This window comes from Diplotaxodon limnothrissa, linkage group LG8 (assembly GCF_057381915.1).
Source record: "Diplotaxodon limnothrissa isolate DT_005_m linkage group LG8, D_limnothrissa_male_GT1.1, whole genome shotgun sequence".
NCBI lineage: Eukaryota > Metazoa > Chordata > Actinopteri > Cichliformes > Cichlidae > Diplotaxodon > Diplotaxodon limnothrissa.
Genome location: NC_140603.1, coordinates 23,782,804 through 23,806,183, shown reverse-complemented (window position 1 = coordinate 23,806,183; position 23,380 = coordinate 23,782,804). Strand labels below are relative to the sequence as shown.

General features: G+C 40.9%; 1 protein-coding gene and 1 non-coding gene across 2 annotated transcripts; both read left to right on the top strand.

The window, feature by feature from the left end:
- The first annotated feature begins 219 nt into the window (after positions 1-219).
- On the top strand, positions 220-18,637 carry LOC146626952 (alpha-N-acetylgalactosaminide alpha-2,6-sialyltransferase 1-like). Its single transcript, XM_085360274.1, is given in 8 exon segments — positions 220-329; positions 7,061-7,228; positions 7,900-7,908; positions 7,910-8,036; positions 8,124-8,227; positions 14,065-14,148; positions 15,357-15,456; positions 18,464-18,637. Coding segments are annotated over 8 exon segments (876 nt in total).
- A 3,678-nt stretch (positions 18,638-22,315) lies between these two features.
- On the top strand, positions 22,316-22,430 carry LOC146626951 (U5 spliceosomal RNA). The gene has a single exon (XR_014906488.1). It is a non-coding gene; the product is annotated as a U5 spliceosomal RNA (small nuclear RNA).
- Positions 22,431-23,380: the final 950 nt, after the last annotated feature.

Below are 23,380 nucleotides of genomic sequence, written 5' to 3'. Positions count from 1 at the left end.
GCTTTAAGAAGATCTAACAGTTGAGCTCAGAAGTTTCTGTGTAATCTTCCACTGATGAGGAACGCTCTCTGTGTGTCTCACTGATGGTGTAACGCGCTGTGTGTGAGGCGCGCGCTGAGTGTGTTTCTGTGTGTGAAGTCTGAACACAGTGACAGTGACGGTTGATGTGTTTGATTAGGAGGACACTAGAGCAAAGACACATTTTAGGATCAAAGGTTGATGTCTAGTGTACCTGTGGAACATTTTGCCTATGGAGTGGCGACCCTCCTGTTCGTGGACGCGCGGCCAGGACCGGCGGCGTCCGGATGCCGAGGTGGTGACTTGGGGAGGTGAGGGCCCCCGCATAGCTACGGAAATAACACTGGAACGGCCGTGTAATCACGGGTTCACATTTATTCCGGACTAGAACAAGACACATTTTGCGAACAAAGGTTGAGTCTAGATTAGTAAAGAAATAAAAAGGTTGAATTCCTCGTTTCAGTGGTTGAAATTGTTGTGTGCCTGTCCCCTGACGAGTGTGAAATTAAAATAAAGAGGGAATTTGGAGCCACATGGAGATAGACGGGCATAATTGGGTGTATTACTCTGTGGTGTAATAAAAATAAAAAGGAGAGATAGTAAGAGGTGTGCAGTGGAGAATTATGGAGGAGTACAGAGAGGAATGTGTTGGGAGACTGGCGTACAGTTTACGCTGTCAAGGTAGGCGGGTTGCCTGCTTATCTGTTTAACATGTGATGAAAATTAAATTAAATAAATCTCTTAGTGTGTTAATACAGGAAGCTGCGGACCTGGACCAACTGCCCCCACAAGCACAGCGGCCGAAGCAAAATTATAGGTAATGGGAACCACACCCAGCACGAATCAACAGCTGTGAAAAAGACAGCAGCGAGGAGAGAATTAGAGGAGAAATTAAGAGAAGTTTTAACACATAAAATTGGGGCCAACGGACTTGTGGAGGTTGGGAAGGCGTCCGGAGCATCACAACAAAAAGGTGAAACAAAACACACACAAGCAGAGAAATCTGAGAGAAAGGCTCCTTTTAAGGTAACGCCTAGTTTGAGAAAAGATAAAATTAACCTGCTTTTATACAAATGCACATACACGCAATGAAGAAACAGCTTACACTCATGAACACGTGAAGATTTTCCAGCAAGGTTAAAGAAAAATTAACATACTTAAATGATGAAGTCTATACATTACTGACAAAGAAACCCTCTGGGTTGCAGGACAACAATTTAACTAAAAAAAAAAAAAAAAGGAACACTGGTCTAACCAACCAGGCAAGACACAACAAATTTAGTGGTTAAAAGATTCAAATTGTGACATGTTTTCTGTTGATTGATTAATAAAAGTGATTACTGAATGAAAGAAAGTTCCTTTTTTGGGCTTTTAAACATGATCTTAAGAATTTTAACATATGCCGGTGTTGTCCTGTCAACTTGGTGGGTTAGGAGTTGATTATATCGGGAGACAAAAAACAAAAAAAAGGGGGAGAGAAGGCTGACACAGGGCCTGGCCCCGTTGTCTCCCCTCTGAATAACACAGCCAACACAACAACATTTTCCTGTTCGTTTGTTTTTGTTTTTTGTTTGTTTTTGTTTTGTTTTGTTTTGTTTTTGTTTTTTCTATACATATTTAATTACAGGCTGCTTTGCCGGCCCTGAAAGCCGAGGCTGACTGGACTCCTGCTCTCCCCCATACGTGACACTGACCAAATGCTGCAACAGCTGGACCCACAACAACGACCTGAGAATGTCAACAGACCTGCAGGAATGTGATCTCATGCAGCCGAGACAGAGAGCACTAAACCTAAGGCCCGTTTCACTACACGGGGGAAAATTCCCAGACTGCGTCAGCTGACAGAGCTGTGACGAGACGCCCGCCAAGCCCGAATGAAAAGTAAGGCCGAGCGAAAGAATGCTGACCTTGATAACTTTGCATTCACACTGTGCAGGACAGTGATGGACCAACACGGATGATCGGGTGGCGAAAAAGGGCGTGACCGAGACAAGAGGAGTAACTGAGGACAGAAGGCACCTCAGAATGGACAAAAACACAGAAGAAGATGCAGGTTTCACCTGCGGTGAACATCGACACTGGAGAAAGGACTGCCCCAATTGGGGTCAGAACCAGGACGGACTGAATTTTGAGCAGCAGCAGCAGCAATGGTCGCAAACAAACTGAAAAGGAGGGGGGCAGGACCCCAGGGCATGCTTCAGGCCGTGGTTTACCCAGAACACCAGAACAGGAAAGTGATGAACACACACACACACACACACACACACACACACACACACACACACACACACACGTCTCCAAACACACAGATTCAGAATGAAGTGAAATACACACATGAACACGTGCACTCGTTGAGTGAGTGAGAAATGACACACACACACATATACACACACACATACACACACACACACACATACACACACACACACACACACGGGAATGCTGATTCACTGAGAAGTGATGCACACACATACACATGCACACGCTTGTGCAATGAAGAGTGATCCACACGCACACACACATACACGCTGATGCAATGAAGAATGCTTTGCTTATGCTGATATGCAAAATGCTGCACACAAACATCCCAATGCATAATTTTTATGAGGAGCCATTGATTACCATTAAATACTTAGAATGTGTTATATGTCACCCAGAGGGCATTTATGTAGATTTTAGGAATAAGGTCTAAAAAAGTTTGGTTATGAAAACAATGTCTGTGCGTGATGTCTGTTTATGGCTCAAGGCCTTGACTGAATTCTTTGCTGTGCTTCACACAGCCCTGATGAGGAACAGTGGCACAGAGTGAAATTGATGAATTAATAGTGTAAGGTTAGGTTGGAGTACGGCATTTTCTGTGATTGAGTTTTAATTCAAGGAGGAACAAAAGGTGTTACGGCACCTGAGGTTCTCATTCCCACACAATATTGTCCCGGCAGGAAGCAAAATGTTCCTGTGAATTTCTGGTTGATTGTTTGGTTTTGTTTAGCGCTAGCTTGATTTTATCAGTGAGCTTTGGCTTGTGTTCTTTCTCGTAAGCGAGAGAGGGATAGTTTTATGCTTGGACATGTCTGCAACGGGCCCTAGTTTGTGTTATTTTAGTAGTATTTTGTTGGTTATGTCTGTTTTCGTTTTTGTTACAGTGCACTGGAGAAAAAACATCTGAGAGGTGTGATCCACCGGTGGTGATATGTTGATATTTTGTGAGTTCATGATTTAACAATCAGCTCTTTAAACAAGGCCTGAAAGATTGAAATTTAAAGCGCTATAAAATATTATTACTGTAAACAGTTGCAAAGTGTGCTTCTCCATGATTGTAATTGGCTTGGGAGAAATTCACTTATAGGGAACACTGATCTAAAAGGATTGCACCGAGTCAATCCGGCCCAAAAAACAACAAGGAATTGTTTTCCTTTAAAATGATGACGTCATCTTGCTGGTGATGGAGGCTCGAATAGGTTGCGAGGGAGACTCCATTATCAGCAACATCTGGTATGAATGTGTATGGAGGTATGCATGTGAATGGACTGTGATGGACTGACGACTAAAAGTTTTGACTGACTTGATACTGAGACAATGACTGCACCAACTTTAGGATTAGTAAATGCCAATAAACAATTCATAAACAATTCACCCAGCCGACAAGAGAAGGGTGGATGCTTCGCTTTGTTTTGTTTTGTTTTTTCAGGAGCAGGAGGATAAGAGAGACTGGAGGAGGAGACTCTAGCTTCACATAAGTATGAACTGCAGACTTAACACTGTGGTTGCTGATTTTGAGTTACCGATGTTTGCATTAAGAAAACTGTGCTATATTAGCTGTGTTTTGAGTAAGGTATCATGTTATATTATTGGGAATGCCAAATGCTACAGTGGAGAAGACTTTTGATACCACTCATGACTGGAATATGTTATTATTAACCATAGCAGGCCACTGTAAAAAGTCAATTAAATTTTATAGAGGAAAATCGCCAAAATTGAACAATACCTATGAATGACTGGCCACATTCAGAATAGAGATATGCAATAATAAACATTGGTCCACGTGATTTAGGTTCTCACTTGAAATAGTAAGTTATTAAATGTAGAATATAATCGACAGGGACATTTGATAGGATGTGGTACTGAAAAAGAACAAGAGCAAAGTAAATAAAGAAAATATTGTGTTTAGTTTGGATAAATTCAAATTAAAATGTACCATTACACTCAGAGGATCAATATGGAATAAAACATATGCAAAATTTGTAGGAAGTACATGACTGATAACTGTTCTGTCCTGAGCGTTTGTTTCCAGAGCACCCACTTGACCACACCAACAGTTTCTCGCCACCGAGGAGGGGTACTTGCAAAAAGAATAAAATAAAAATCTGAGTTTAACAAAACATTTTAAATGTAAATATCAAGCTTACCTTTCTTTTTCCATGAAATGTGCTTGTGGGCACGCCAGCCATTTTGAAAAGGTGGGCAAAGCAATTGGCAAGGCCACACCCCCACACATGTGATATAATTTTAAAGGTACTGTTGCCCTCTCTAAGAAACATCAGGAATTAGAGGAGTGGCAAGTAGAGTATGCGAGCTACAAGCAAAAACTAAAATGTGTACTACAGTGTGCAAAAATGAAATACTGGGTCATCAGGGGGACATGAGGGACATTTATAAAACTAAAAGTCCCACTAACCTTAAAGTGCACTTGAAAAGCTCACACAAGAAGGCTAACCTAGCTTACCTAGAAGACCTCATCAGGGGGAGCACACTCCCCCTCCTTGAAGAGCTCACCCACTCAACCCGCATCCCCAGAAAACAGCTAACCCCAGATAAGGCAGCGTGATGTATCCCGAGACAACAGGACTGGGACATCTAAATAAAGGTGTGAAACAATCGCCTTCAAAAGGTTATCAATTCACTTGAACCAAAATTAGGACCACACGGTGCGGCAAGAGTTAATAGTTATTAGTCTCAACACCCAAGGATAACCAGAAGAGCATGATTGATATGATGGAACTGGGATTTTGTTACACTTAATTTTTGCAAAACACAAATAAAACTAAATTGAAACTAAGGATTTTCAGAAAATAAAAACTACACTAAACTAGCAAAGAATTGGTAAAAACTAATTACAACTGGTAAAAATTGAAAATCTGGAGTCGAAACTAAATAAAAATAACAACTAATGGAAATGGCGAAAAGTTTAAAACCCTGGTGCAGAGATTGGCAAATCTGACCAGGAAACGTTATAAAATGGATTGTCAGGATAGTCAGCGTTAAAGCCACTTTTGACAGTCCATACTAGGATGGTGTTGGACATCTTCGGGGCAGAAAAGGGTTGGTGTGACCAAGGTGTGGTTTGGCTTGTTGTATGTACATTTCAAAATGTTACAGCTCTGGATGGACCAGTTACCAGATATGATGTCACTAACCTTCTCTTTTAAGTGTCTAGCTCCAATGAATTGACACATGGGAGTGTGTCAAAAAGGGGGAGTTGAGTCCGAACATCAAACAATGGTGTTATGAACATTTTATGACTTTATTTGTGTGTTTAATAATTTAGCTATGGTAAAACTTAAGCTTATAATGTGGTAGACTTAGAAATGGTTCATTAATTTTTGATTTCTTTTACACACACATAGATTATGATTAGAATAGGTTCTGAACATAATATTTTAAACCAAATTTGAATCATTAGAAGAACAATGGATAACAATATTAGATTATCAAGGCTAGGGAGAGAGGTGTTTTGGTTTTCTGTCTCTTGCAGAGAAAGGAACGGACACCAGACGGGGACCCGGAGATGTGAGGACCCTTCACAGCAGGGACAGATGTAGGGACTGCCGAGACAGCAACTGGGGTCAAGTGTCATGACGTTTGGGCTCCTGGAGAAGATGGATCCCACAAACACAGCAATAACCATGAAGGGGTTGGCGAAAACCAGGAACACCAGACCAACGAGGTTCAAGAGGCTCTTGGCAAAAAGGGGGACACGCCGGTGACCCCAAAATACACAGATCTTTGTTTGAAATCGGGGCAGAATAATCCCCAGAACTGTGCAATGACTAAAGGGTGGTCTAACCCCGGAGGTCGAAGAAAGAAGCTGAGAATCACCCAACTGGAAGACACTGGTAGCTGCAGCAATAAAAATAAAGGTTAAAAGCTCCTTAGACAGAGGTTCTAGTCTAAGTACATTTGAAAGGTATAAGGGGGCATTAAAATGGGAGTGGAAAACTGGAGCACCAAAATAAAGCTGTGGGAGAATTGGGGAGTGATGGGAGAGTCATCTGTAACTGCTGTTATGGTTGTAAATCTAACTTTGCTTGCATCTGAACTGCGTGAACACAGAGGTCATCCCACATATGGTCCACCCGTTAAAGGGGGACAGAGGGCCTCAGGATCAAGAAAACCTGGACCTTGCGACCCTGGAGTGCATGTTGTAAGTGATCTCTTTCAGAGATCAAAAGGGGGAATTATTAGATTATTCTGTTATTATATGTTACCTTATATATGTAATCAAAGTAGTTGAATTAGAATACTGCTGTAGATCACATTATACCCTTTAATATAGAGTGTGTGAGCTGTATGTAGTTTAGTTCTCATTATACTTTTGAGTTAACAGAACATATTCACATATTAGTTCATTAGATAAATGTGCATCCTTGATCTGCTGGGAATGTGTGACACTGTTTTCTTGACATGCTTCATTGTTGAATCATGAAGAGAAGGTTGTAAGCAGGAGACTCTGTGTCTAAAGACAGGGGAGATAGATAGACCACATTCCACACCCCCACCTTACAGAAAGCAGAGAAACAACTGCCGAGGTCATAACTTAGGCGCTGTAACAGAGAAAAAATGTGATGTTTTGGCTTTTACGACTAGCTGGGGGCCACTAGAGACTATAAAAAGCTGAGCAACCCGTCACCATTTTGAGACATGTGCCTGACCCTCTGGTAGCATCTCTCCCGTCCGGACGTTGTAATGCTCTGACTGTTGAATTGTATGGAAATAAATGATTGTTGATTGAGCATTTATACACCGAGTATTGTCCTTCCTTCAGCCCAAAGATTCAAAGAATTGGGAGAATTCAACAAAAGCCAAAAGAGCCGTTGCTCCTCCCAAAACCCGGTGGTGACGGTTGTGTGCGCTGTGCTGTGGTAGGTACTGGAGGAATCCTGAACGGCTCAAAGAAGGGGGTGGAGATCGATGGCCATGATTACGTTTTTCGGTAAGACAAACCCCCAAGCAAACCTCTTGGCTTTGTTCGACAGGCACTAGGCCCAGTGTAGAAAAGATAAAGCAGTGTAAAGCATACCCTGCTTTATCTTTCTCTGTGACTTTCATATAGGGCTGGGTATCGTCACTGATTTCTAGAACCTATTTGATTCTGATTCACCAGAATGGGTGTAGAGATTGATGCGCATGATTATGTTTTTCGGTAGGAAAGGACAAACAGAACAACACTATCAACTATTAAGGTGTATCTTTTACTAAAGTTAGCTTTAAAACATAAGAACGCTAAAAAAGATATAAAAAAAACATGAGAATGGTTGCTGATCAGCAAATTCTTTGACAGTAAAAATGTGGTACTGTATCTGATAGCTCACCTGCTTGTGGTGTAGAAACTCCAAAATGTATTGTTCTCTTTCAAACATCAGTGTCGTCATAGAGTCAGAATGGAAAGCGTGTTAAGTGAATTAAGTTTCAGTAAGAGTATGTTCTGAAATGTTTTGGGCCAACACTTCAGTGGTATTGCTGAAGGTGGTTGATTCCACAAGAAAACCATTCTCCCAAAATGAAAGCAACGATTGCTTCTCAATTGATCTGAGCAAATTACTAAGCTTAAACATTTGAAGCCAAGCTTAACATCTGCAACACCTGCTTCTGCCTGTGTGGCAGGATGAATGGTCATCACCAAGGGCTTTGAAGAAGATGTAGGAAACAAAACATCGGTGTATGTCCACACAGCCCACTCCATCACTTCATCTCGTTACATCCTTAAAAAACACGGATACAAAGCTGCTCCTCATGATGAGGTAATGAAGCTTTTCATTGGCCCTTGATTTTTGTTTTATTTCACTAGAGTAAAGATGGCTTCTCTGTCCTCATTTTCCTTCTGGCAGGGTATAAAATATGTGATGATTCCTGAGGGGATGAGGGATTACCAATGGCTTGAGGGCCTTCTCAAAGGAGAAAAGGTCTCTGCTGGTCCATACCGCAACAGACTGTGAGTATCAACTAAATGTTATGTGCTGCTGCAGTATTTATGGCTTTTTGTGGTGTTAAATTAAAATAAATTCAGAATCTGTGACATTTTTATTCAAATGCTATAACATACATTTTATTAAGTGTCTATTAAAACTGTACATTTAAAAAATAGAACTTTGTAATAAGTGTTTTGCCTTAAATTTAATAATAATTTTACAAATCATTTATCTCTTGCTCAAACAACTTTCTGGGACCTTCCTCTGTGGAGTTTCCGTGTTCTCTGTGTGCTCATGTGGTTATTCCCTTGCTGTTCCCTCAGTCCAAAAACATGCATTCTGTTGATGGTGATTCTAAATTAGTCTTATTGTAGGTGAAATAGACATGCATGTAAAGTGCTATATAAACATTTGTGAAAATTGTTTGAGTGATGGTCAGATAAGAAAAGCACCATAAGCCACTTCATTTCTTTTTTGCTTTGCTTTTTTACTTTTTAAGTATTTTGCCGGTTCAGTTACTGTTGAGAAACATCTGCTTTCTGTTTGTGCAAATCAAGCCTTCATTTTGGTGAAAGTGAGCTTTTAGGGGAATAATCAACATTTACTTTATACTGATAAGTCAAACCGTAAGACGTGTATTGCCACTTGAATTTAAAAGACTCTTTAAAGCAGAATTGTTTATGTCAATTAAATTTCATTTGCAGACAATTAATTGAGATAGTTTACTACGGAGAAGTGTAAACTTTTCTTTCACTTAAGTAAATGCACACTTTTTTTTAATAACTACACGGCTGTTCTGCAGACCATCTAAATTTTGTGTCATACATGCACACTCAGACTGATATTCAGGTAAAAGTTTTTTGGTCTAAAATGCACTGCAGGCACATAAGCATATGTTTCCAGCTGTTCACTCCAGCAAATAAATTTAATAGCATTTGAGAAACTAAAACATCTCATCATCCTTTCTGTGGTGTTTCGACAGAAGAACGGAGACGGCTTGGTTTGTAATGGAACGTATATATTCAGCAGTAGTTCGCCATTTTACATCTCACCATACACTTCACTTCTTCTCTCCTTCCATCATCCTTAGTCACAGAGCCCCCTACTGGTAACTGAGTATATGTTCATATTCAGTCCCCCTTGTAAGCAACCCTTCACCATCTTAGCAGTGTATGTAAACACAACATCTCTCCTCATTCTCACAGAATTCTACTACCTCAGTATTACTTACTTAGCATGGCAACATTACTATTTGCACAGAACATTATCAGTAGTAAACTTTGCAACCAGACAGCATTTTCAATACCTATTTCACTTATAACATTACTGGGTGTTTGAACTATACCCGTGATCTTAACATACAATCTTGTTATGGTGCCTAAATCGTCCTTTATAATGAATACTTGTACCGTTAAGGTTACTGTAGTAACTTAACAACCTTAAGTCACAAAACTCACAAATAAATCACAGTAAATCAATCCTCTATTATACTTGGACCTCAGAACTAGCAGTATGGAACTTAACATTAGCACCCAACAGCTCAAGCGTGTTTTTTTCACTTTTTTTTCTTTTCATTTTTTTTTTTTTTTTTTTTAAACTCATTTCATAACATAATCCTTGGTCCAAGCTGGTAACTGTCTCGGTCTGTTAGGAACAGAAGGTCTTTTAGGAGTTTCTCTTGTGTTATTTTCAACCTCGTCACCAGCCTGCAACGGCTCAGCATTCTCTGCGCAGCAGAGTGAGAGACGGGCTGCATTCCATCTCTTTCCATCACTCAAGATGAAGGTGCTCAGTCCAGTCTGTTGCTGCACTGACAGTGGATCAGTGAACTGTCTCTCTCCCTTCCCCACTCGGAAAGGTTTACGTATCCGCACCCTGTCACCGACCACAAGCTGGGGAGGTTTTGCCCCCCTCTTTGCATCAGTGTAGCGTTTACTCTTACGTTGCTGGTGAGAGACTCTGGCCCTGCATTGGTCATACTGTCCTGTGTCTTTGGGAAACGGCAGGACATTTAGCTTTGTTCTCATGGGTCTCCCTCTGAGAAGCTGGAACGGAGCTGCTCCAGTCGTTGCATGAGCTGTAGCACGGTAATTCTGTAGCATCTCTGTCACGGCGGGCTTCCACAGCTTCTGGGACACCTGTGCAGCCTGAACACAGTCCTTCAGCACTCTGTTGAATCTTTCAACACACCCGTTCGCTTGAGGGTGATACACACTTGTTCTGATGTGCTTGATGCCCCTTTCCGTCAGGAAATCAGCAAAGGCAGATGAAGTGAATTGTGGTCCATTATCTGTGGTAAGCTCACAAGGGTTTCCCTCCCGTGCAAAAACTGAAGACAAGAACCTAATCACAGTGTCTGTAGTAGCTGATGAAGTAAAGGCTACTTCTGGCCATTTGCTGAAGTAATCGACCAGTGTGATGGCAAACCTGCAGTCCTGCGACCCGCGGTCAAAAGGTCCAACAATGTCAACGGCCACATGCTGAAAGGGACCATCTGGAAACTGAACCGGCTGTAGGGGAGCAGGAGCAGTTTTGGCCGTTTTGTCACACAATTGACAGACTGAGCACGATGACAGAATCGCATGGACTTGAGTATCCATGCATGGCCACCAGTAAAGCTCTCTGAGCCGCTGCTTTGTGCGAACTATGCCCTGGTGACCTTCGTGTGCGAGGCATATCACCTTTTCCCGCAGGGACCTTGGGACCACCAGACGTGTCCCCCGGAAAACCAACGGTGATTCCACAGCAAGTTCATGTCGCACCAGGAAATACGGCTGTATCTCAGGTGGGAGAGACCTTTTCACCTTAGGCCAGCCTGAGCGGATAACCTGTTGCAGCAGAGAAAGGTCAGGGCAGTCCTCACATTCAGCTTTAAAATCCGTCAACGGTGTTGCTGTCAAGAGAGGAGAAACTTCAGCTATCTCCAAGAGAAGGTCTTTTTCAGCATCAATGTCAGTGCTGGAGTACATCAGGGGAACCCGTGAGAGGCAGTCTGCGATGACATTCTGAACACCAGGACGGTACTGCACATCATACTGAAAACACATCAGCCTTGCAGACCATCGTGCGATTCTCATGCCCGCTCTGTTCATACCTTTGGTGCTGAGAAGGGTAGTAAGAGCTTGGTGGTCAGTACGAAGTGTGAATCTGCGGCCCCATACATATGTACGCCATCTTTCCACCGCCCAGACACAGGCTAACGCCTCCTTTTCTGTGGTGGAGTACTTTCTTTCAGCAGGAGACAGTGTTCGGGAGGCGAACGCCACAACCCGCTCCACTTGATCTGGATGTAACTGTGTCAACACAGCGCCTAGCCCATAGTCTGATGCGTCTGTGGTGATAAAAGCAGGTAAGTCAGGGTCATAGACGGCAAGTGCGGGACTTTCCAGAAGGAGTTTTTTCAGGTTACTGAAGCTCTCATGTGCTGCCTCGTTCCACTGGAGTTCAACTTTCATGTCTGTTTTCAGCAACTGTCGCAGTGGTTCCACCAGTGTAGCATAATCTGGAATAAATTTACTGAACCAGGATGACAAACCCAGGAACGAGCGCAATGCAGCCATATCCTTTGGAGCAGGAGCCTCAGCAATAGCAGTAAGGTGATGTTGGCTTGGACGTAGGCCTTCCTTTGAGATTACATGGCCCAGGAATGTGATGTGTGACTGGCAGAAGGAACTTTTCCCAGCATTAATCTGCAGGCCGACATCTCTGAGACGTTGGAGAACAGCTTGCAGGCGTGTATCATGCACCTCCTTTGATGTTCCGTAGACGATGATGTCATCCAAGTAGTTGCGAACACCAGGCAGATCTTTCAGGACCGTTTGCATCATTTTCTGGAACGCCGAAGGTGCTGATGCTAGGCCAAATGGGACACGTGTGAACTGGAACAGTCCCTCATGAGTGATGAAAGCAGTCAGCTTGCGGCTCTCCGGATGCAAAGGTAATTGGTGGTATGCTGAGCTGAGGTCAATCTGGCTGTAGTGAGTGGCACCTGCCAAGTCAGAAAACAGATCCTCCATATGAGGAAGAGGATGGCAGTCAGCAATAATGCTCTTATTGGGTTCACGAAGGTCAACACACAGTCTCAACTCCTTTTTTCGCTTTCTGGCCACGACCAAAGGACTCACCCACTCAGCTGCATCGATCCTTTCAATTATGCCAGCTTTGAGTAAGCGAGAGAGTTCTGCTGACACCTCTGTACGTACACTTAATGGCAGGCGTCTCAGCTTTTGGCGTACAGGCCGCACATTGTTGTTTACCTGTACTTTATGGATGAACCCTTTAACACATCCAAGTTGAGCTGGTGGAATAGGATCAACATTGTACACAGCAGACTTCTGGTTAGACGAATCCGGCTCATCTGCAGTTTCATCCTGAATACGGTCCACTTTGCCTCCGACGATGCAGACGTTCAGTGCTCTAATGAGGTCGAGGCCTAATAGTGGGGAACCAGCTTTGACAATGTAGAAGGAAGCAGGAACTTTCTCATTCTGTGCATGCAGTGCAACTGATGCAGGCAGACAACCCATCACAGCCAACTCATCTTTAGCATAAGTAACTAGTTTGACTTTAGGTCGCACCAGTGAACAGTCTGCAAAATACTGTCTGTAGATAGTTTCTGGCAGAATAGACACAGAAGCTCCAGTGTCTACTATCAGCTCTACTGTCTTAGAGCCACCTTGTACAGTTTCAATGTCGACAGTGCAGGTAAGCTTATCTTGAATAGCTGCCATCATTTTAGCATCTTGCACGCACAGTACTGCCAATTCTGGAACCACTACTTCTCTCACTTCACTGACTGACGACTTACATACCTTGGCAAAATGTCCCTTTTTCCCGCAGTTATTGCATTTTGAAGAAGCAGCCGGGCAGTTTTTATCATTAGCTAAGTGCTTGTGAGAACCACACCTGAAGCACTTCCGCTGCTGCTGCTTTGAACCTCCCCGTTTGCGTTGGTCTGGAGTGCAGCCTTTAGCGGGGCGAGGTCCTCTCCTCTGGTGAGAGTGGGAATTTGCCGCGTCGACTGTCTGAACAGGCGCGGTCGGACACGAGCCGGGTGTGGAGAGTAGAGTAGCGTTTTTGACTGCTGCTTCTACCTGGCTCGCAATAGTTAGAGCCTTATCCAGTGTGAGTTCATCCTCCAGTAACAGTTTGTCTTTCACAGCGCTGAGATGAGCATTGGAGATCAACTGATCTCTTATCATTTCACTTTCCATTTGTCCAAAGTTACAAGATGAAGCTAATGCTCTCAGAGCCACCACATACTGAGAAACAGTCTCATCCGCTCGTTGCATACGCTGTCTGAATGTATGACGGCACGCCACGACATTCACTTTCGGCACAAAGTGCTTCTCCAGTGCGCTCATGGCGTCAGCATATGTATCACCTTGCTCCGGTAACGTGTAGAATAACCGCTGTCCCTCCGGGCCCAAGCAGTGTAGCAAAACAGCGCGTTTCCTAGCATCCGGCCATGCGTCTCCCGTGGCATTGATTACTAGCATGTAATTGTCGAATATTTTCCGCCATGTAGTAAATGGAATCGGCGGCTCACCCACATGTGGAAGAAAAGATGGTGGACTCGGAACTGATGCACTCATCCTCGTCGCCAATTTGTGGTGTTTCGACAGAAGAACGGAGACGGCTTGGTTTGTAATGGAACGTATATATTCAGCAGTAGTTCGCCATTTTACATCTCACCATACACTTCACTTCTTCTCTCCTTCCATCATCCTTAGTCACAGAGCCCCCTACTGGTAACTGAGTATATGTTCATATTCAGTCCCCCTTGTAAGCAACCCTTCACCATCTTAGCAGTGTATGTAAACACAACACTTTCATTACTCCTATTGTTCAACCCCCCCAGGCCAAGGACCTACTATTCAGGGCAGTACAACGAGAGCCGCTTCTACGTTCTGCATCAGGATTTCCTCCGATATGTGCGGAACAGGTCAGCCTTCTTTCACCATCCACTCCAGAACATTTATTTTTAAACAGTGCAGACTATTTATTCTATTTTTTTTTTTAATTTTATTTAAAGCCTTAAATTATTTAAAGCCTTCTCTTAATTACAATATTAAAAGTTGTTAAGTTAAATTAAAAAAAAATGTTGATAAAAGTTGTTAAATAAGTTGAAGGTCCATAATGTTTGATTTTTTTTTTTTAATCAAATGATCCAAACAATATTGAAGTACAGATTTTATGCATAGTCCAAGTTAACTTTTCCCATTGTAACAATATGTATACAAATACAAACAGACATTTTGCAGTTCTTTCTGCTTACATTGAGTGAGTAGCAGCCAGGTTCTGCTAATCAAGGGGAAGTTTTCTGCAGTCATTGCTCCAGACCATGCAGATGTGTGCTAACACCATGCTACAGTCTTCCCAACAGTGGGTGTGTGATGGTCAAAGAAATTGCAAAAACCGCAATAGCTACACCTTAGATTCTAACAGTCTTAGTTAGCATGTTAATTGTTAAAGATCATGACATTACAATGAGGAAAATGAAAAAGCCTCTACTCTCTAAAAAAGAAATGCAGCACTGTTTAGGTTTGAAGAGTTCTATCTGAACAAACCGCAGGACTTCTAGAACAATGTCCTTTGGACAGATAAGCCCAAAGTGGAAATGACTGCCCATAATGCACAGCACCACATTTAAATACAGCATATCAGCTCAAACGCCTCATATTGACTGAAACCACAGTGCGAGAGGAAAGATGATGAGTTGGACTTGTTTTCTAGCCATAGCAAATGGACATTTTATAGTCGAAGAGTTAAACATACACTTGTCTGTATATCAAAGTGTTCTACAGCCAAATGTGAGGCTGCCTGTAGAACAACTAAAGCCAGCCAAACTGAGTCATTTACTAGGACAATGATTCCAAATCAAGCAGCAAGCGTACAACAGAATTGCTGTGGAATCAAGGTGCTGCAATGTCCCATTCAAAGTCCAGACCACAACTCAATGGAAATGTGAGGTGAGAAATTAAGACACCTGTGCATAAACAAATGCCTACAAATATTGAACTTAAGCAATGTTGTACAGAAACATTCTTCCACAACAAAGTGAGAGACTGTTAGTAATACAGAAAACAATTATTACTTCAAGTTATTGTTGCTAAGGCCAGTCCTACAACCTATTATATCATTGCATTACAGGTTCTTGAAGTCACCCAATCTGAATAAGAGATACTGGGCGAGGGTCAGACCAACCAACGGAGCATTCACTGTCTTCCTGGCTCTGCACACCTGTGACACAGTGAGTTAACACTTGATTTTAACTTCTTAACATTACAACTACTTCTAACCACACCTTTGGAAGAATGCAACACACCATGTGTACATTAACTTTGTATTAAAAGCATATTAACGTCAAACTATCTTATTACTGTTTTAGCAGCATATTTCAACGTGGAAAGACCTTCCCAGCAATCATATAATAAAGTTGTATTAAAGCTCTGAACCACTGTCAGGGATAAGCTGAAGGAACACTGACTTTTTGTGTACCCTCCTAGGAAAATAAGATAAGATGTTTAAATTAAAACTGTAAAATAAGGTGTGTCACCAGTTTTATTGAACTGTTCCAATGTGTGAAGACAGACCAGCTGGACAGCATCGATAAAACTGATGTCACACCTTGTTTTACACAGCTATTTAATAAACTTGTCAAACAGATTCATCAAGTGTCTATAACATGACCCAACTCAAGAGCTTCATGCATTTATATAAATTTCACAATGGTAACTTTATCATTTACTTTGAATTATTGGCAGTTTCTCTTAACAGCTTTCTTTTTTTTTTTTGGGCACTTTTTATTAGCTGTTAGCCAAAGTCTGATGTGTTACTATTGTCAAGAGTTTTCTTTTTTTAAGGCCTTTTTTGGGGTGATTTTTCTTTTTTACATTCTCACAACAGGCTAATTGTGTTAGGGTTCAAAGATGGACCAAAATTCAGAGTAAAACAAAAACCAAGACTTATCACACAGTGATCAGTGCTAGTTAAAGGTACAGTTTCTTTATTTCTCAAGGACAGCAAAGAATGTGAGAACTTCACTCAGAGATGGAAAGACAGGACAGGAGACAAAGCAAACATTCAAAGAATAGAAATGCTAAGGGATACAGTGGCTTGCAAAAGTATTCGGCCCCCTTGAACTTTTCCACATTTTGTCACATTACAGCCACAAACATGAATCAATTTTATTGGAATTCCACGTGAAAGACCAATACAAAGTGGTGCACACGTGAGAAGTGGAACGAAAATCATACATGATTCCAAACATTGTTTACAAATAAATAACTGCAAAGTGGGGTGTGTGTAATTATTCAGCCCCCTTTGGTCTGAGTGCAGTCAGCTGCCCATAAACATTGCCTGATGAGTGCTAATGACTAAATAGAGTGCACCTGTGTGTAATCTAATGTCAGTACAAATACAGCTGCTCTGTGACGGCCTCAGAGGTTGTCTAAGAGAATATTGGGAGCAACAACACCATGAAGTCCAAAGAACACACCAGACAGGTCAGGGATAAAGTTATTGAGAAATTTAAGCGAATTCAAGCGATTATTCCAAAATGGAAGGAGTATGGCACAACTACCAAGACAAGGCCGTCCACCTAAACTCACAGGCCGAACAAGGAGAGCGCTGATCAGAAATGCAGCCAAGAGGCCCATGGTGACTCTGAGCGAGCTGCAGAGATCTACAGCTCAGGTGGGGGAATCTGTCCATAGGACAACTATTAGTCGTGCACTGCACAAAGTCGGCCTTTATGTAAGAGTGGCAAGAAGAAAGCCATTGTTAACAGAAAACCATAAGAAGTCCCGTTTGCAGTTTGCCACTGGCCAAAATGCAAAACGCTATGTGTGGCGGAAAACTAACACTGCACATCACTCTGAACACACCATCCCCACTGTCAAATATGGTGGTGGCAGCATCATGCTCTGGGGGTGCTTCTCTTCAGCAGGGACAGGGAAGCTGGTCAGAGTTGATGGGAAGATGGATGGAGCCAAATACAGGGCAATCTTGGAAGAAAACCTCTTGGAGTCTGCAAAAGACTTGAGACTGGGGCGGAGGTTCACCTTCCAGCAGGACAATGACCCTGAACATAAAGCCAGGGCAACAATGGAATGGTTTAAAACTAAACATATCCATGTGTTAGAACGGCCCAGTCAAAGTCCAGATCTAAATCCAATCGAGAATCTGTGGCAAGATCTGAAAACTGCTGTTCACAAACGCTGTCCCTCTAATCTGACTGAGCTGGAGCTGTTTTGCAAAGAAGAATGGGCAAGGATTTCAGTCTCTAGATGTGCAAAGCTGGTAGAGACAAACCCTAAAAGACTGGCAGCTGTAATTGCAGCAAAAGGTGGTTCTACAAAGTTTTGACTCAGGGGGCTGAATAATTACACACACCCCACTTTTCAGTTATATGTTTGTAAACAAATGTTTGGAATCATGTATGATTTTCGTTCCACTTCTCACGTGTGCACCACTTTGTGTTGGTCTTTCACGTGGAATTCCAATAAAATTGATTCATGTTTGTGGCTGTAATGTGACAAAATGTGGAAAAGTTCAAGGGGGCCGAATACTTTTGCAAGCGACTGTATTTGATAAACTGCATATTTAAAGCTCTAGGATATCCTCAGATTGCACCGTGATTTGCACTGTTGCCTCACAGCAAGAAGCTCCTGGGTTCAAATGCAGCCTAAATACATTTGCACCAGCTTTATGCTGTCTAGGCGAGGTGGAAAGCAGTGATAGCTCACGTAACATCTGCTTGCAACTTGTTGAATTCAGATGTGTAAATCCAAAAAGAATGCTGATCTAAGCCAGTCGCCTCAAGGTGCATAATATTGTAAGTTAAAGACCACACGATAATACAAGTATCTGTAGTGAAAGGAGAAAAAAGAAAGGGGGGAACTGGCTCTTTGAGCTCTAGAAATACCATGAAACCAAACAGAAACCAATTCTTAAAAAACCTGAAATCGTGAAAATTTGAATTTCCATAATTGTTCTCCCTTTAATATGTTACTTCTCTAATGATAAAAGTAATAATTATCATTAGAGAAGATAGTGAAGATAAAGGTATATTTATATTTTTATTTAACATTAGCTGTTGCTGTTAAAGAAGGAGTTAAAGATAAACTAATAAACTGGGCTTGTTAAAGTGGCTCCCCAGGTGTTTTACTAATTCCAAAAGCAGTTATGTCATTTTTATCATTTATTATTTCAGTGTAATTCAGTCCCCTTTTTATTTCTCACTACTTCATCTTCAGGTGGATGCATACGGATTCATGAGTGAAGAATTCAAGAAATACTCCAACTACTATTATGACAAGTATGTTAAAACCAGGGTCGTTTTCTATTCCAACCACGACTACATTCAAGAGAAGAACACATGGAAAAACCTTCACAACAGCAAAATATTAAATCTGTACCAGGGAGTGTAAGTAAACCCAGGACTGTAAGATCTGCAGCAATGCTGCAACGGCAAGAATAAAAGCAATGGGATAAGGAAGAGACTGTTATTTACCGATTATTACAAGTCAAACAGATAAGGTTCAGATAAGAGCGTTGTTTAACAGCACCATAAACATCTTCTCCACAATCAAGTTGATTCTGTTCTCTTCCAGTTAATATCCGGTATTATAACCACACATTTGAGTAAGTCAGTGCGATCTAGGATGAAATTTACACTTTTTCTGTTTCTAGCCCCGTATTCAAATTTCATTTCTTACAAATCAATATTCAGAATTTATTCAGAATGATCCATACATGTTTAACTATATATAAGTATATACTCATATACAGCACATAAACATACACATAAAACAATTTCAACACATAAACCAAAACAACAACAAACTACATTTTTACATAAACTAAGCAACCTGTGGTTAACAGCCACTTAATCTCTTACCTAATTTTTATTTCTAAGTGACAAAATACCTTAATGAACACTTTAAGCTTGGGTTACTCTGGCCTCGATCTATAAAAATAAGGACAAGGCTTCAATAGAACATAATGAGACAACTCAATAGGTATGACAGGATTAAATAATGCTATCTGCACACATAGTAATGGATTCTGGGTGCACATGCAAGGCCTACCAGTTCTTACAAATAACAATCCAACAGTCAACACCACTCCTTTAAAATGCAGATTACACGTGTTATTAGGCATGTAATGTAGTAATAATGTATTATTTAGTTTTAATGCTTTGGTGATTGTCAATTCGTTTCTGTAAAAGAATGTATATGTAAAGTATTAAAAGTAGCCAGGATGTGGCTGCTGGTATTAAACTTAAATGAAGTGATGTGATGTTTTTTGACTGTTAAAACTACTACAGATGAGATATAAAGGCTATAAATTGTTTATTTTGGCCCGTGGATGGTTAAATTGTTTCTCCAATCTGTATCTATCTCAGACAGTTGCAGTATGGGCTTTGAGATGAGCTCCTGCAGTAAACAGCACCACCTGCAGCTTTTTCAGAGCAGGACTTTATCCAAGTGCTGTACTTTAGTACGCCTTTGACTTACTTTAAGATAAGATAAGATAAGATAAGATAAGATAAGATAAGATAAGATAGAACTTTATTAATCCCTCGGGTGGGTTCCTCTGGGAAATTCGGTTTCCAAAAGCACAGCACCAACAGAAGTTACAGTTACAGAATATTATATATATATACACACACATATATATATAAATACAGAGACAAATATAAATAAAATATACGAAGGGGGATAAATAGAATAAATAGGAATAAAAATAAAAATACAAGTGAATTGCACATTTCAAGTATTGAGGTCTATTTGCACCGTTGACTATTTACAAAAGTATTGCACAAAGGTATTGCACAGTGAGGTGAAGAGGCACTACAGCTTAGTTGTTCCCCCCTCCTTTGTCCTCCTGTTTCCCCTCCCTCTCCCCTCCAGAGAGGAGTTAAACAGTCTGATGGCGTGTGGGACAAAGGAGTTTTTACTATATAATACTGATATACTTTACTATACAATACTGATATATAGTACAAAGTACTATATATCAGTATTGCAGTAATATAACGTAGCGTTACTGTTTTAACATAATAATAATTAGGTGAGTGGGGTTTTTTTTTATGTTTTGTTGAATGTATCTTATTTAATCACACTGTTTTAGTCACAAGTGAAACTAAATAATTTTTTTAAATGCATGTTGTGATGTTTTTATCTTCTTTCCTATTGATGATTTTGTATCTTGTAAATTAACCGTGTCACCCAATTCTACACACAGACACTGTACTTCAATACTTTTTTCATTATTTTTTTTCTTATTTCATACAAATATTATGTTGGGTATACTTTACTAGTATTGAGTTGTACTCTGGCCTTCAGTGCTACTTTAATTCTTTATGGTAAAGATTCAACACAGTGATGGAAACATTCCTTGGAGATTTTGGTCCATGTTGAAATGATAGCATTGTGCACTCTCCAGTTCCAGAAAGCAGTGGCACCCCCTGTGGGCCTCTGCTGCTGTAGCACATCTGCTTTAAGATTTGACATGTTCTGTTCTGCATATACTGCCACCCTTCTGTCACCTGGCACATTCTCCTCTGATTTCTGGAATCATCAAGCCACTTGTTTTACTTATTTATTTATTTTAATTCCTTTTCACAGCTTTCTCTATAAACCGTGGACACTTCGAGTAGATCAGCAGTTTCTGAGACACTGCAACGAGCCCATCTGACACCAACAATCAAGTTAAAAGTTTAAAGACACCAACATCACTCCCCCCCCCCCCCCATTCTGATGCTCAGTTTGAACTTCAGCAGCTCATCTTGAATACATCCACATGCCTAAATGCACTGAGTTGCTGCCATGTGATTGGTTTGATTTGATGTTTCACATTGTTTGTTCGTCTATTTATATTATTTATATTTGTCTCTGTATTTATATATGTGTGTGTGTGTGTGTGTGTGTATATATATATATATAACAATTCTGTAACTGTAACTTCGGTCGTTGCTGTGCTTTTTGGAAGTCGAATTTCCCAGAGGAACCCACCCGAGGGATTAATAAAGTTCTATCTTATCTTATCTTATTTATTTATTTATTTATTTATTTATTTATTTATTATTTCAGCGGTTATTGAGCTATTATTGACAGTTAATTTTATTCTGCACTGGCTTTTAATGCATTACTTCAGATGGGCAGCTTAGGCTAAATCCTAATTGCTCATATTAACTAGTGTGCATTGTCCCTTTTATATTTTAAAAAAAAATCAATAGAAAAATCAGTCCCCAAAAATGGGATGTGGTCTCCATAATTGTGAGTTCAGCTTTACAGATTTCCCCCTACATCACTGCTCCGAGTGGGGCGGTGACTGAGTAGGGGCGTGTCAGGGTTGACTGACAGGTGTCCTGATACATGGCCTTGTTAAAGTGGACCTTTTCACTGTATAGGCTGTGGGACCAGTTTTAACTACGTTTTTTTGTGTGTGTGGCACAGAGCATCCGAGAAGTTTGTGCTTGAGTTTTTGGTGAGTGAAATTCTGGTCTTTAACGAATCTGTGACTTCCCGCACATTAGCAGACACGTATGTGTGTTACCTGATAACTTTACGCTCCACCCTTTAACCCATCAGTTCTGGATCCGAAAGTCAACATGGCGGCAACACAGCTAAAGCTAAAGCTTTGAAAAGTGGAATAAGGAACAAATTCGTGACGTCACGACGGTTACGTTTACACGGGGCGTGACTTCCGAAAATAAATGATACGGTTAAACATTTAAAAGCGTTCAAAAACATTAGCGCAATGCTTCACCATGCTTTGCGAGGTAAAAACAATTATAGGAAAAAAATCTTACGCGAATAAATAAGAGCTCTGCGTTAGATTTTAACTTTTTAACAACCCGGAAAACCCCCACGGAATCCCATCATGCATTGCGCTTACTGTTGACGGTTAATCTAATGTGAATAAACTTACAGCGTTCACATTAAAAGTCTTACCCTGTGCATTTATATTGTTTTATTCACTACTGCATTGTGTGACAATGAGTGGTCTTTGTCATTTATAAATGCTCTTTCCCAGTGAACCGTCACTTTACACGGCTTTGTTGTCAATGGGGTCCTGTTGCGGTGTTGCTATAATTTAGTACACTCTTGTTTCTCTTCAGATCGTATAAATCTTTCGCCTTTTACTAAAGATTTCCGTGGAGAGGAACAATAAGAGTTTCACCCAATTTTTTGATGCCCTGCGTTTAGCGGGGCTTGTTAACTATGTTCAAAAGAAATAATGCACTGGTAGCGCAATCGCGAACAATGTTAGTATTGCAACATCTTCAAATGTAGCCAGTAATGTTTTCATTTTTCATGTACCCGTTATTGTTGTTACAGTATATAACATAGTGAGCACGCTGAACTATAGCAGTTTATCACAGTTATTATTTTCATATTTTACGTTGGTTTTTTTCCCATTTATTCACATTAAGATTTTATTTTATTTTGTAAATGTTTCTATTCGTTTCATTTATTTATGTTAGTTTGTTAGTCTTTTTCTAATTGGAGTTCAGAACAATGCAAAAGAGTAAAATTAAGGACATTTCCAAAATATTTTTATTTTATTCAACATCATGTTTACTTGATGAATGTTCATTCATCTATCGCTTCCACTTATCCTTTTTAAGGTCGGTGGGGGGGGGGGGGGGGGGGGGCGCTGAAGCATATCCCAGCTGTCTTTGGGCAAGAGGCAGGGTTCACCCTGGACAGGTCTCCAGTCTATCACAGGGCTAACACATAGACAGAGACAAACATTCGCACTCACATTTACTCCCGCATTCACATATATGGGCAATTTAGTGTTTCCAATTAACCTAACGCCACTAACTGCATGTCTTTGGACTGTGGGAGGAAGCCAGAGTACCTGGAGAGAACCCACACAATCACGGGGAGAACATGCAAACTCCACACAGACCCCGGCCAGATGGTGGAATTGAACTCAGGACCTTCTTGCTGTGTGGCAACAGTGCTAACCATTGGTGAATGTATATTTAGTTTTGTTTTTTTTAACAGTAGTATTTAACTTTTTTAGTTTTGTTTAGAGTAGATTTTAAATTTTTGTTTTTAACACCTCACACATGATCTGGCATCAAAGTATTTCCCTGACGTGCACCTAAGCTGCAAACCTGCTTGACCTCTTAGGTCATCTAGATCAAGCTGCCT